Source organism: Gracilinanus agilis, chromosome 6, assembly GCF_016433145.1.
Source record: "Gracilinanus agilis isolate LMUSP501 chromosome 6, AgileGrace, whole genome shotgun sequence".
NCBI lineage: Eukaryota > Metazoa > Chordata > Mammalia > Didelphimorphia > Didelphidae > Gracilinanus > Gracilinanus agilis.
Window position 1 is genome coordinate 228,007,657 of NC_058135.1, and position 14,497 is coordinate 228,022,153.

A 14,497-nucleotide genomic window follows, 5' to 3' on the forward strand; every position below is an offset into this window, starting at 1 on the left:
AATTAAATTAAATTTGGAGGAACGAAGGAGGAAGAAAACAAACTTTCTGCTTTGGGTAGACATATTTTGGTTTTCTTTTTTGAAGTGGTGATTTGATTGCAGTTCCCAGAACAATCAATCAACGGAGATTTATGAAGCTCTTAAAATGTGCCAGACACTGCTAAGTTCTGAGGAAACAAGAAACAAAAACCATTCCTGCCCTCTAGAAACTTACCTTCTAATGAAAGATACAAACAGAAACATAAATAAATACATAAAAGCTATAGCTGGCTCTTGAGCCAAGTCCTTTTTTTGACTTAATTTCTTTGATTCTTTAACTTCCACACCACAAAAGAAAGCAACATTTCCAGATAAAACAGTACAATCCCAAGAGGATTCATATAAAACTGTGAACCCCCTTTCCATATTGTTGCTTTAAGAAAAAAAGAGTACATGTCAAATTCTTTGATAAAAGTTACTCTCAAAACGGTTTTGCTTGTCTGAATTTCCTTCTCCATTTCTTTTTCTTTTCCCCTGTGCATTTAAAACAAATGTCTAAGGCCCTCCTTTTTTTTTTTTTGTCTTGATTATCTTCTCTCCCACAATTCTCAGTTAAAAACTAAGAAGGAAAACAAAAACAAGTAAGCACAGACAAGAACAAAGCTACACAGAAGCCAAAGACAATGCAGTGTTAATGTATGACAGATACCACTCAGATTGTTTCCGGCTTTTTTTTTTTTTAATTAAGGAGGTGATAGTTGTGCTCAATGATTGCAAATCATGTGGCCTGGGTAAATTAAATTATGGAACACTGAAATAACTTTCATATGTGATCAACAAACCATTTTCAATAATTAGCATTAAAACAGGAAAAGTCTGAGAAGAACAGAGATGAATAAATGTTCCAGTTTTCTAAAAGGTGAAAAACTACTGATTGCTCCATAAGCTTGCTACTGTCCCCCAGCAAAATTCACACAAGACTTAAACAATGATTCCTGAGTCCTTCTATTGTTTTTTGGTGTTCAGATCTCCCACCATTGCCCTTTGGGTCACCTACAACTTTGATTCCTCTGAGACAAATACTCTAAAACTGCTGCAGCATTCCTACCCCCAGAATACAGAAAGACCTAGAGGAAACCTCTAATATGCTGAGCAGATCTTTGGTGAAGGTTCCGTAGGGGAACATGAAAAAAAGAAATCCCACAGAAGGGCTGGCTCTGAAAGGAAAACTACTGGAATTCTGGAAGATTCACCACTAAGCTAGGGAACCACTCCCAAGATAAAATGTTTCATTGTCTTGATTGTTTCCTTAATGGGGACCAAGGTGAGGGATTGCTTATTTGAAAGGAAAGTCTAACTAGGAAGCTAAAAATAGTGTGTCAAAGTTAAAAGGACTAGAGAATCCAGCTGTCTCCATCCTCATCCTCTCTCCCTGCCATCCTGCCCTGACTGACAGACACACAAGGCCTTATAGGGTGGGCAGACTTATCTGGGCACTCTTTGGGCACAGAATAATAAGTCTTCTAGCAGTTAACTTGTGCTAGCTGTGATGTCCAATAAATTGTTTTTTTGGGGGGCCCAGGTGCTAATCAGTCCCTGAATTTCAAACCTGGAAGTAACATTCACTAAGAACAAACAATAGCAAACTAAACTCACCCCTGTGCCAACCCTGCCGCCCCACCCCCAAATACTACTAAACTAGTAGACCAGAGTAATATTGAAGACATGGAGTCTATAGTTCTACTTTTCTTCTGGACCTCTCTATCTAGATGTCTTAATACCCAAATTCTGTGTGTATAAAATTGAACTAATTTCTTCCCCTAAACTTGCCACTCCTTCTGGTAGAATGATTTTTGATAATTTTAGTGTTAACATCTTTGAAGTCAGTCAGGCTGAAAACTCGAGTTATCTCTGATTTTTTTCCTCTCCATTTTTCACAGGTCCTCTTGACATATTATTATTATTGTTACTATCTTATCCTTTCTTCTCCAGTCTCATCACAAGATTCAGGACCTTACTACCTTTTACCAAGATCCTTGTAAGCCTCCTAATTTTACAGATGAAGAAATGGAGGCTAAGAAAGGCTAAGAGACTCACCCAGAGCTCTAAGACCTTCTCCAATGCACCCTTAATAGAACTGCTAAGTGTGATCTGAGTAGATTATCTTCAGGGGTTTCCTCACTGCCTACAGGATGGAAAACAAACTCCTCAGACTATACCACTCAAGGCCGTCTATAAATGGCTCCAATCTGCCTTTCCAACCTTATTTCAAACTATGATCTTTTAAACACACTCTCCATTCCAGCCAAACTAGACCACTATTCTCTGATTCTTAGCCTATTCTTTCCCAGATTAGTGCATTTGTGTACTCTTCCCCTTTCCTGAAGTGAGCTCTCCCCACTCTACCCCTCTCCTTGACAATTCTACCTAAAGTGCTGTCTTCTCCATGAAATCCTTCTTCTATCTCATCTAGAAGTGATGCCACCTTCCCTTAATTTACTGGGCTACTCTGACTTCTGAGGCACTTAATATTACTCTTTTTCTCCTTGAGGAAATTATCACCATCATATCCCCAATACCCAGTACACCATCTGACACATAATAGGGACTTAGTCAATGTTGAAGAGAATCATGATTTTGTTCCCCTTACATTTCCAAAACTCCATTTTTGGGGATGAGATGGAAAAATATGGACTGGATGATAGAATTTTACATGCATTTGTCATGTGCTGAACAACTATAATTATTAACAAGTTGATGCAGGTCTGGAAGGAGATTTCTAATGCTATGATGAAGGGCTCTGTGCTTTGCCTTTATCTGTTCCACTCAAATTACTTCCTACAGTACAGGAGTAATCATATCACAATAATGTTGGTTTTTAAAGAACTTCATAAATTGGTCCCTTCTTCTCTTTTGAGGCTTCTTAAACTTTGCTCCTCCCTCCACATATTCTGATCAGTAGCACTGGCCTCTTTGCATATGATAGCCCATCTCCCTAATCTGGACATTTTCTTTCCTTTCTTCTTTTTTTAAAACTCTACTTTCTGTCTTTGTATCTATTCTCAGACTAGAGAGTGGCAAGGACTAGACAAAGGAGATTAAGTGATTTGCCTAGGGTCATGCAGTTAGGAAGTAACTGAGGTCATATTTGAACCCAGATCCTCCTAATTCTAGGCCTGGAACTCTATCCACTGTTCTACCTAGTTCTTAATTTTTATTAAAATTTTAAACCCTCACCTTCTGTCTTAGTATCAATTCTAAGATAGAAGAACAACTCTGGGCATTTTCGCTGGCTATTCCCCATACCTGGAACTCTTCCCTCCTTGCTGGCTTCCTTCAAGGATGGAAGTGAAAACCTCTGAAAATCCCACCCTCTACAAAAAGTCTTTAATCTTAAAGTCTTTTTAATCTCCGGGCCTCCCTCCAATTTATCCTGTCTGTATTGTGTTTGTATATAGGGTGATTTTTTTGTTTTTGTTTTTTTTTGCATGCTGTCTCCCTTATTAGACTGTGATCTTCTTGGAGCTGGGACTGTGTTCAGCATGTCTTTCTATTCACTGTACTTTGTACAGTGTCTGGTACATAGTAGGCACTTGATAAATGCTTGCTGACTTGACTTCAATGTTTTGGGATTATTTTTTACTTCAATGTATTTATCAATGATTTGAAGAGAGATGTTTTTATCAAATCTGTGGATGATACAAACATTTCAAGTAGGATCTCTAATATCATGGTGACCAAGTTAAGATTTTAAACAATCTTAGTAAGCTAAAACTGACTCTCCCAAGAAGAATTCTTAACAGAGAAAAATGTTTACAAGCTTTAATTTGGGTGAAATGCAGTCAAATACAAGAGTGGAACAAGTCAGGAATGTTTGTAGGGCTTCCTGGATTGCTTCAAAAAAATGAATTCCAATTTAGATTGTCTTAATCAAATAGAGACAGTGCTTGGATCCAGAGAGACCACAGTCTGAGTGGGCATCAGCAGACAACATTAGGAGGACTAGGTTCATTTCTAGGTGTCCTGTTTTGGAAGGGAAGCTCACAAATGTAGGAGGACCAGGATGACAAAAGCACCTAAAACTATGTAATAAGGAATAGCTAAAGAGTAGCAGGATAAGCTCAATGAAGAGAATTATGAGAGTGTGAGAGTGGGAGGATGTGAGATGGAGTCATGCTCATTATTTTCTAATATTTGGAGAGACATTTTATGGAATGGAGAGGGGGAGATGTTCTATATCCACCCTCAGAAGGTAGGTTTCAGCTCAAGAAGTAGAACTAAAAATTTGAGCTGTTTAAAAATCAAATGAACTGCTTCTGAAAGTATTTCATTGCTAGTCTTAAATCAGAGAATACCTCCCCTCCTTTTTTTTTAAACCCTCACCTTCTATCTTAGTATCAGTTCTAAGATAGAAGAGCAGCAAGGGCTAGGCAATAGGGTTAAGCCCAAGGTCACATAGCTAGGAAGTGTCTGAGGCTAGGTTTGGATCTGGGACCTCCCCATCCAGACCTGGCTCTATCCACTGTGTTACCTGGCTGCTCCGAGAGCAAACCTTTAAGGGGAATCCTTTTCTGGGTGGAAGGCTAGATTAGATGACCTATACAGTTCCCTCCAACTATGATTCAGATTGTAGGCCAAATTCAATTCAACAAAATTCATTAAGTGCCAACTGTGTGCATGAGTTCATATCCAACCTTAGATATTTTCTAGCTATGTGACCCTGGGCAAGTCACTTAACCCTGTTTGCCTTAGTTTCCTCATCTATAAAATGAGCTAGAGAAGGAAATGGCAAACCACTCCAGTATCTTTGCTAGGGGTCAGGAAAAGTCAGATATGACTGAACAAGTGTGCAGAGAATTTTGTTAAGTGCTGGAGGAGCCACAACATTCAAGTAAGACACGGTTCCTGTCTTCTTGAACTTAATGGTTTAGGAGAGAGATAGAATATATGCAAATACTTATTCACTACTTTGAGGATTTGTGTCTTGACATTTGGTCTCTCTCTACCAGTGCAGTGCCTTGTGCCCTCCATTGCTCGGAGATCCTATCTTACATCTTCTCTTCACTTCCTGAAATTCTGAGAAGGGAAGGATCTAGTAGTACTGGGAGGTGAGAGGCAAAGTTCTTTTGCTGTCTTGGGAGCTGAGAAGTATTAGAGGGGAACTCTTTGACATCATGGCTCTGTCTCAGTCTCACTCTTTCAAGCTGCAGCTTTTATCAAACTTCAACTGAGGAGAAAGGCGAGGTATATTAAAGCCTCTTTCTCCAGGGTACAGAGGAGAGCTTACAGAAACTGCAACAGGAAGGGGAGTGATGGGGCACCAAGCCCTGAGATCCATCTGGGCAACATCAGGGAGAGAGAAAATCCTGTGACCAGGAAAAAGTGGTAATCAGACCATTCCATCTCAGATCAATTCTCCAAAACCAGATTTCCAAAGCACAGAAACACTAGCTTTCCTCCAAAAGAACCAATCTGCCCCAAGGGGACAACTCAGGGTCTGGTGGATCACAGACCACCCCCTCAGCATCCAACAGCTATTGATGGAGATATGATAAACAAGGAAGACTTCCCCCCAGGTCACTCTTTTCCTACACAAACATCAGAAATTACACAGCAGAGGAAGAGCCAAAGGGAAAATTGTAACATCAAACAGGTCTCCAGGGAAGCCTAAAGGGACAGAGAGGAAATGCCAACCCAACAGTCTGTGGATGACCCAGCCTGACCTACAGCAGCCCAAAGACCAAGTAAATGTCTGCCTCTGCAGGATCTTCAAGCCCAGCAAAGAGACTCTGGCTTGGAATTTTGGTCCTAAAAGGCCCCTTAAGTCCAGGCTAGATGACATTTTCCTTTGTAGAATGAGAGTAGCACAAAATGTTCAGAGCCCAATTCCATCTACAAACCAGAAGGCATTCTTTCTCTTGCTCTGCTACCATGAACATCTCCTGTCACCGTGAGAGATCAGACTGTTTCTGACAGAGCCTCAGGCTGCTGGCTCCAGAAGACAGATGCCTCAAACACAGACACATCTATCTGTCTACAATATTTGTGCCCAAGGACAAGTAAGGATTAGGCAACAAGGCACTTTTCTTTTCCTCCAACAAATCCCTTTTCTTAATTAACTGGACTTTCATGTCTGGCCCCCTTTGATCTCTACTTGTCCTACCCAGTAACACACATTTTGATACAGGTGAAATCAGGCTCCTGGGTAGCCCTGAAAGGCAACATAAAGTCAGAACTGAGTATCGGGGCAGGTCCTCTGCTTAGTACTGCTCATTGGGGGTATATTCAGAACTTCTCTACGGACTTTGGGGCATTAAAAATAAAATAAAACATCTTGAGGACTGAAAGAACAGTTTACTGTAGAGATCTAGAGGACTGAGGTAAGTTTGTTCATTAAGGCAACAAATATTTATCGAGTCCCTCCTAGGTTCAAGGCTATACTGCAGGCTGAAAGGATGTTGTTAGAAAGACTCCATATTACATTGAAAAAAATTATTTCAAAATATTTCAGTTAATATAATAAGTCATGTTGTTTCTGCAAACTGCCTGAAAAATAAGAAAGAAGGGACAATGGAAGACTGAATGGCTTCCCATGACCTTCCTTTTGGGTTGTGCTGCCAAATGCCCAAGCTGCCCAGGAGTCAGAAGAAACAAATGCAATGCTATGATAATGCCCTACTATTGATGGGCAGCTTCCCCCAGGCACATAGTTCATCAGGATTCTTTGATTATGACATAAAACTCTGACTCCAGTGCCCCAAATGGTCAGTGGAAAGAGCTATCCATAAAGCTTGGCCATCTGGGGCACTTTTCAGGCTTTCCTTCTTTTCCCCTGCCCCCATCCCGATTTTTTTTGTCAGTGAAGACTATCTGGATTTGTCTTATTTCCTCAATTATAATACTTGCCAGCCAGGGAACATTAAATATCGATCTCTCAACATCTGAGGAGTTGAAAAACTGTTTTCTGAAAGAATCAGCTCAATGTCTTCATTCCTGTACAAAAAGCACAGAGAAGGCCCCAAATTATTCAGAAGCATGAGTCCCAATTTACACATTTAACAATTTAGGATTAGAAGTCAATTTTAGAGCTGAAAGGACCTTTAGAGACCTTGTAGTCTAATTTCCTTTTTTTTTTTTTTAAAGAGGGGAAATTTGGGCTTAGAGGGGAGAAGGGACATGTCTAAGGTAATATATCTATGTGTGAGAAAAACTGGTTCATCATGATCATATAAGGAAAATCTAGGTCTTCAGTCCCACCTGAACCTAGACTAGCACATTCTACTTCATTAAAATGTTTCTATATTAAAGAAAGCCCCTCAAGTTGCTTCACAGTTTGTAATTTGGAACCAAAACTACAAAATTCTGAATTCACCTGGGCTAAGAGCCCCTCAAATTGAACCAATGCTATTTCCCCATCTTCCTAAAGTGGATATTGAGGTACTCTAGTTTTATAGACTTCGCCCTCAAAAATGAGAATGTCTCAGAATAGAAAGCTATTTGGACATATAGTACATTGGTCTCTCTGCCCTGGCCTTCCTTTTTTCCCCCTCTTAACTCCTATAAATCTTCAGGGAACTAGAGCTTTAGACAGATCTGACTTCAGCCAGTTGACATTCCTTTAATATGAAAATCTGAAGTATAGCCGAAAGGGCCTATGATTAAAAAAACTGCACCAGAGAGTGACCATCATTATAAAAGTGGTGAGCCCCAAGTCCTAGGCTGGCAGGGAGAACCAGAGGCCCCTGGGGGGGGGGAGTCAGAGAGTAGTTACCTGGTCACTATTCCATTTTCAGCAAGAATGAAAGCTGCAGTTGGATTTGCTGCTCGGATAAGACTCTGCAGTTGTACGAGGAGGGGATGTCTTTGATCCGAAGTGTGGCTTGTGAATACTACATTGTTTACCAGGCCTGTAGAACAAAATCAGGAACATTTCAGGTTACAAAAGGAAACATCCAATGGTCCATTTTCCTGTGCAAGAAAGAAACCTTAATGTCACAATTACAGTTAAAGAAATTAATTGGTTGAAGTTTGTGTTAAACTTTGCTTTCTCTCACTGGTTGCCTTTTCCCTACATCTTCAACATCTCCCTTTCTACTGGCTCCTTCCCTCTCCTCTCAAACACCAAAAAGTTTTCTCTGTACAGAAAAAAAATGTGCTTCATTTGTTGCTCATGTCCAAGGCCACTATGCTATCAATTTTTTTCAAACCCTTACCTTCTGTCTTAGAATCAATTCTAAGTATTGGTTCCAAGGCAGAAGAGCAGTAAGGGCTAGGTAATTGGGGCCAAGTGACTTGCCCAGGGTCACATAGCTAGAAAATGTCTAAGGCTAGTTTTAAACCCAGGACTTCATCTCTAGGCTTGGCTCTCAATCCATGGAGCCACCTACCTGCCCCATTCTATACTTTTCCTTCCTTCCCAGACAAACTTCTGGAATACATGGTTTGCCGTGCCTAGCGGTTTCTTTGCAATATGACTTTGTTTTCATCTTTCTACTAAAACTGTTCTCTCTTAAGAACATCCATAATGGTCTTCTCTCCAAACCCAATGGGACTTTTCTTTGTGCTTATTGTCATTGACCTTGTTGAACCTCTTTCTAAACACTCTCTCTTGAAACCCTCTTTTCCCTTTGCTATCTAGACACTATCTTGCTCTGGTTCTCTAAAACACTTTTCAGGCTACTCCTAATTTTATCTCCGTCAGTTGTGCCTATTTATTCCAGCTATGGAATGTACTGCAATATATATGGTTCCTGCCTTCAAGGAATTGACGATATAGCATAAAGTATAACACATCTGTACCAGTAATCAAGTGCAAAATAAAATGCAACATATGCCAAGAGAGATGGAAATCAAGTGCTAGGAGAGATGTAAAGAAGAAAAGATAATTTCTTATCCAATGCATAATTGAAGACGGCTTCATAGAAGAAATAAGACACAATCAGGGTCTTGAAAAATGGGTGTGATTTCAATGGGGGAAGGAAATAAAAGAGAGGTGTGAGTAAAGATATAGTATTAGAAGAGCACATGGGAAATGGTCTTGGGATAGTGAATACTGACTAGAGTAAAGTTTAAAAAAAAAAGAGTAGGAGTGTAAGATAAGACTAGAAAGATAAAGTGGTACCAGATTGAGGAGGGTCTTGCCAGCTAGATAAAGACCTTTAACTTTCTTATACAGAGCCACTGAAGATTTTTGAGCTTAGGAGAACTATGGCCAGATAAATACAAAAGAAAGATTAATCTGGCAGGTGTGTGTGTGAAGGATGGATTAGAAAGGATTTAAGAAGCTAGGCTCTAGTAAAGCAGAATGAGGTCCTATACCAAAAAGGTGGCATTGGATGAAGGCATGAGATGCTACAGAGTTGAACTCAACAGGAACCTGGTACTTCTCCCCAACAAATCAAGTTTAAAATGAAGAAAGAATTTGTGATTCATATCCTAACCTACTTGCAAGAAAGAAGCCAAGACAGAAGCTATGAAAGTGAAGAAAGCCATGCTGAGGTCACCAGAGAGCTCTGAATGTGCCCCCTATTCAGGTCACTCAAGCCATCATGGTTCTGTAGAAAGCCCAAATACTATGTCAACATGTATCAGATTAAGCAAGCTCTAGAGAAGTTATATGCCCGGGACAATCCAGAGGAATTTAGGAGAAAGAACGCTATCCACATCCAGAGAAAGAACTGTGGAACTAGAAATGCATTAGAAAAATATATGATTGACCATGTAGTGTGACAGGAATGTGATTAGGGTTCCGATGTTAAAGAATCGCTTTACTGCAAATATGAATAACATGGAAATAGGTTTTGAACAATGATACATGTATAATCCAGTGGAACTGCTTGTTGCCTTTGGGAGGGGGAAAGAGAAAGTGGTAGGGAAGATCATGAAATCATGTAACCATGAAAAAATATTCTAAATAAAAATTAAAAACAAAACAAAACAAAAAAATAAAATAAAATAAAATAAAGAAGTTATATGAGAGGCAGCTAGGTAGCTAAGTGGACAGGCCTGTAGATGGGAGGTTCTAGGTTCAAATCTGACCTCAGATACTTCCTAGCTATGTAGCCCTGGGCAAGTCACTAAACCTCAATTGCCTAGCCCTTGCCTTTCTGCCTTAAGAGTTGTTACTAGGACAGAAAAAAATTCTTAAAAAAAAAAAAAAAAGAATAAGCTATATGACAATGATGTGGTTATAGTCAACACACTAATCTGGTCTAATGAAGAGAGGGTCTATGCCCAATTCATCCCAAATAGGATTCTTTGGAAGTCGCCAACATCAGAATATGGGATGGGTTTAGGGGATTACATGAGTTTAGTTTCACAAATATTGAGTCTGATACGACAGTTGGAGGAAAAGTCCTGTAGGCAGTTGAAGATGAGACCTAGGAGCTTAGAAGAGAGATTTCATTACCTAAATGATGGACAGAGTTAGGATACTTGCTAAGTCAACGGTCTTGTTAGGCTTTCAGGATGCCTTCTGTCCCCCTTTCTTTCAGGGACTCTGGCTCTCCTAACATGCTTTTTCAGAAGCACGTTAGGACAGGAAAGGGAGCCTTGGGCTCTCAGCTAGAGCAGGCCCTGGAAGCACCTTTCACATAGAGTTTCCCATCACATAATAGCTAGTAAAGCACCTCAAAGGAAAGGTTGTTCCCTTTATTTCTTACCCCAAAAGACTTTATACTTATGCAGCCAAATCATATCTATATAACTCTTTAAGGCTGGAGAAGTGTTTTCTAAGTATTATCTCATTTGATCCTCACAACCATCCTGGGAAGTAGGTGCTACTATTATCCCCATTTTATATATGAAGAAACTAAAGCAGACAGAGATTGATTTGTTTAGGGTCATACAGTGTCTAAGGTTGAATTTGAACTCGTCTTCCTGACTCCATGTTCAGTGCTCTATCCACTGTGTCAGCTCCCAACCTCACATCATCTGGGACTGATTCACAAGCATCTGGTTTACCCAAATTTTGTTAGCATTATCCCTTTAAGCCACTAATATCCCTGCCTCTCTTCCTCTACTTCTACATCACCATGGCTCTAGATAGTCCCTTTAATTTAAAGCCATTCACAGTAAGGACCTGTAGCCCAGCAAAGGCCTTCTGCAACCCAGTAAAAGCTTCACTGAGTAGACAAAAATGGAACTGATGTACAAACTTAGAGGTAATAATTTAATCAGGCGGTGGGCCAGGGCCCCTCTTGTTGGAGGGGTCTGGGTGCCTGGAGCCCAAAGGGATCTCCTAGGAGAAAAAGGAGCCCATCATGGGGGAGGTTGCCAAGACCAAAATGGTAATGAAATGTGATGGAAAGCCAGCAGTAACCTAATGGGCTCAACACATTCCCAAGTAGGAGAAGAACAGAATCAAAGAATCTCAGAGTTGAAAGGATTGAAAGGATTCTCAGAGATAATACAGTTTCATCTGCTACAACAGCCTGGCTTACTGTCATCCAGCCTCTGATGGAACATATCCTGGGTCGGGGAACTAACTCAGGACCTCCAAAGCATCCTACTTTTTTTCTGGACAGTTTTCATGGAGCCAGACTCTTTTTGCAGCTTCTCCACATTTGACATTGTTCTGCCCTCTGGGACCAAGTCTGGTCCTTCACATCCTTTCACCCAGTCCTTAGGTCTTGCCTATGTCTTCTCTTTTCCACACTCGACTGCTGAAGGCTACAGAGAGCACAATTTCCAGTCCTGCTCCCATCTAGGTCAGACTGCTCTACATGTACTCCAGTTTGACCATGTCTTTTCTAAAATGTGGTTAACTAACCTGGCTTTGGACACGAGGCCTTTTAATACAATCTTAAGGCCATGCCAGAGTCACCTGGTGGACTCAGGTTGAGCTTATGGACTGCTGAAATGAATAGATCTTTTTCTCATGAAGTGCTACCCAGCCAAGTTTTCTTTTTTTTATACTTAAGGAGCTGATTTTTTTTTGGATCCCATTTGTAGGAATTTATAGTTACTTCTATGATATTTTATCTGATTCCATTCAGTCCATTGTTCTAGTCTGTTGAAACCTGTCTGGGTTCTAATTATACTATTCAGCTTATTAGTGATTCTTTTTAGCTTCACATACCACCTGGAAATCCAATAAGCCCTATTGTTATCTATGCCTCCAGCCAAATCCCTGAGAAAAAGGAGTATTTGGGAGCTGCGTTTTCTCTGCCCTCTTAAACAAGGGAAACTAGAGAAAGTAAGACCTACCTAAAGGTGTAGGCCTCAAGCACCACTATACCTGAAGTGAAAGTAAAGATAGTTCCAGCCCCGACAAGGGAGAGGCAGGCATTCTCTAAACTAGGGGTGGCAGGCGATGTGTCAATGGGAGGATCTGGGGTGGGACTGGGAATGAAGGAAGAGGTGGGGCAGTCCGGCTCTAAGGATTAGTAGGAATTAGCTTTTCCAGGAGCAGAGTAGGTCCTCTCAAGACAGACCTAAACACTTTGCTCAAGGCTCCTCTGGTTTTAGGGGAATCTTGAGCCAAGAGATCCAAATCTGGGCCTCAGGCTGTATATAATCTCCCAGGTCATAGCCTCAGGCCTTGGCTCCTAGACCTTCATCATTGAACATGCAGGTCCAGGCGGATTACCCTGCAGCATTCCTCAGGTCAGCTATGCAAACAACTACTTGCCAAAGGGAAAAAACTATGTTTGCTAAGCAGTCAAGCTGCACCTAGGGTACTTAGGGGCACTTAGAGTACAGAGCTATCAAAGTCAGGATGGTGGGTTTCAACTCTATCTTGGCCAGCTACTCTACTCTTCTCTTCTCTTCTCTTCTCTTCTCTTCTCTTCTCTTCTCTTCTCTTCTCTTCTCTTCTCTCTTTTCTCTGTCTCTCCTCTCTCTCTTCTATAAAACGAATGACACTATACCCTGACCAGTTTTCTTGCCTGACAAGATTCAGCGTACAGGCCTGGCCTATAACTAGAGCCCAAATCAAGCACACTGATGGGGGGTTATGGGGCCATCTTGATAAATGCTGAGGAAAGACAGACTAGTGTTGCTTTGGTGTTCTTTTTAAACCCTGTTTGACATTCTTCTTGGTCCTTGCAATGGAGTCAGTAATTCACATTCTCTCAGGACAAAGGCTACCTGCACGGGATTATATTTTTTCATTTTGAAATAATCTTTAGTTAAAATCAAGATCTCAATCACTGGGAAAGGAACAAGGGGACAAAATGTGTTTTAGGGCAGAAGAGAAGGAAAATGTTTATGGACCAGTAAGATGCTACATCTCTCAGGCTGAAGAAGGGAGTACTTTTCACTCCTTTGACTCCAGCCACAGAGATCTAGAGCAGCTATGATGGTGGGTTTTTGCTATCTGTGGAGTGGCTTGCAGTGTTAGACAAATAATGTCACTGGCTTTTTCTTAAGTGGCAAGGCTAAGACATGAGAGGCATCTATCTCCCAAGGCTTTTGTACTTTCCTGGGGAACAGGGACTCCACCCTGTGCTCATTTCTTTCATTTGGGAGAACAGCACACGCCCCCTCCAGGGCTTTGCCTCAAGACGGGCCACATTCTTGTGGTTTGACAAGTGCCATGCCAAGTGGGGGGCTTCTGGAGGAGCCTCCCCTCAGCCCAGGTCACTAGGCACTACGCTGGGGGCGTTCAGATCCATGCTTTCTCCGCATTAAAGGTCAAGGTGAATCAGTGAGAAAAGGCCCCATCCTGGCAGACCTGGGCACAGTGCCTGCTATGCACTGGGATGGGCAATGAATGCAGGACACTTTTCACAGACTATGTCAGTCAGGCAGCTTGAATCACTTGCTCTTGTCACTTACATAAAAACAGGAAAGTGGGGGAGGAGAACATAAGGCAGAGAGGGCCAAGAGGCCAAGAGACACCAAGGTCACTGCAGGGCTGTTTACATTTTTATGCAACTGACTCTGAAGATGAAATGTAGCCAAAGCCATTAAAGGCAATAATAAAAAATGGTAGCCCAGAGCTGGGCAAATGTGACAATTCAAAGCAGAATTTACTCCAAAGAAACCCCCACCAAATTGAAGATTAAACATTAGAATAAAGTCCTGGGATGAAATCCTGGTGGTCTCCCTCCCCCCCCAATGGAGAAGAGCTCTTCTTGGGGCTGACACAGCATCACAGGATCTCAAGAGAGGGGACCTTAGAAAATGAGTTTTTGCTAGCCATCAGCAGGGTCAAAATAGGCTCAGTTGCTTCCAAGCACCCTGGGTCCCTGCTGACCCCAGCCGCCTTCCCTTAGACAGCAGCCAGCCCCTGCGGTTTCCCAAGACAATACTTTGGTGGGCTCCCCATAGCCAGGCCGGCAGCAGGCTCAGCAGGCTGAGGCTCAGCACTGGGGACAAGATTTGATTTCTGCTTGCTGGGAGACTCAGGAAGCCACAGGCACCATGCATGTCTCTCAACAACAATGAATACTTCATCCCCACTGTGGTGATTTAAAAAGGCACTCCAGATCTTCGTCCATCATAGGGAGTCTCGTTTGTATTAAAAAATATCACTTCCTGGGGTGCTGAGCCTCAGGACAATGCACAGCACAGC

The 14,497-nt window shown here is 41.5% G+C and overlaps 1 protein-coding gene across 1 annotated transcript in view; it reads right to left on the reverse strand.

The window, feature by feature from the left end:
* Positions 1 to 14,497, reverse strand: part of DNAAF9 (dynein axonemal assembly factor 9) — a 129,836-nt gene that overhangs the window by 11,233 nt on the left and 104,106 nt on the right. The window contains exons 27-28 of the mRNA XM_044680921.1: positions 7,751 to 7,886; positions 6,886 to 6,972 (exon numbers count right to left, since the gene is read on the reverse strand). Coding sequence (XP_044536856.1) covers positions 6,886 to 6,972; positions 7,751 to 7,886 — 223 coding nt within the window. The remainder of the gene's footprint in view (positions 1 to 6,885; positions 6,973 to 7,750; positions 7,887 to 14,497) is intronic.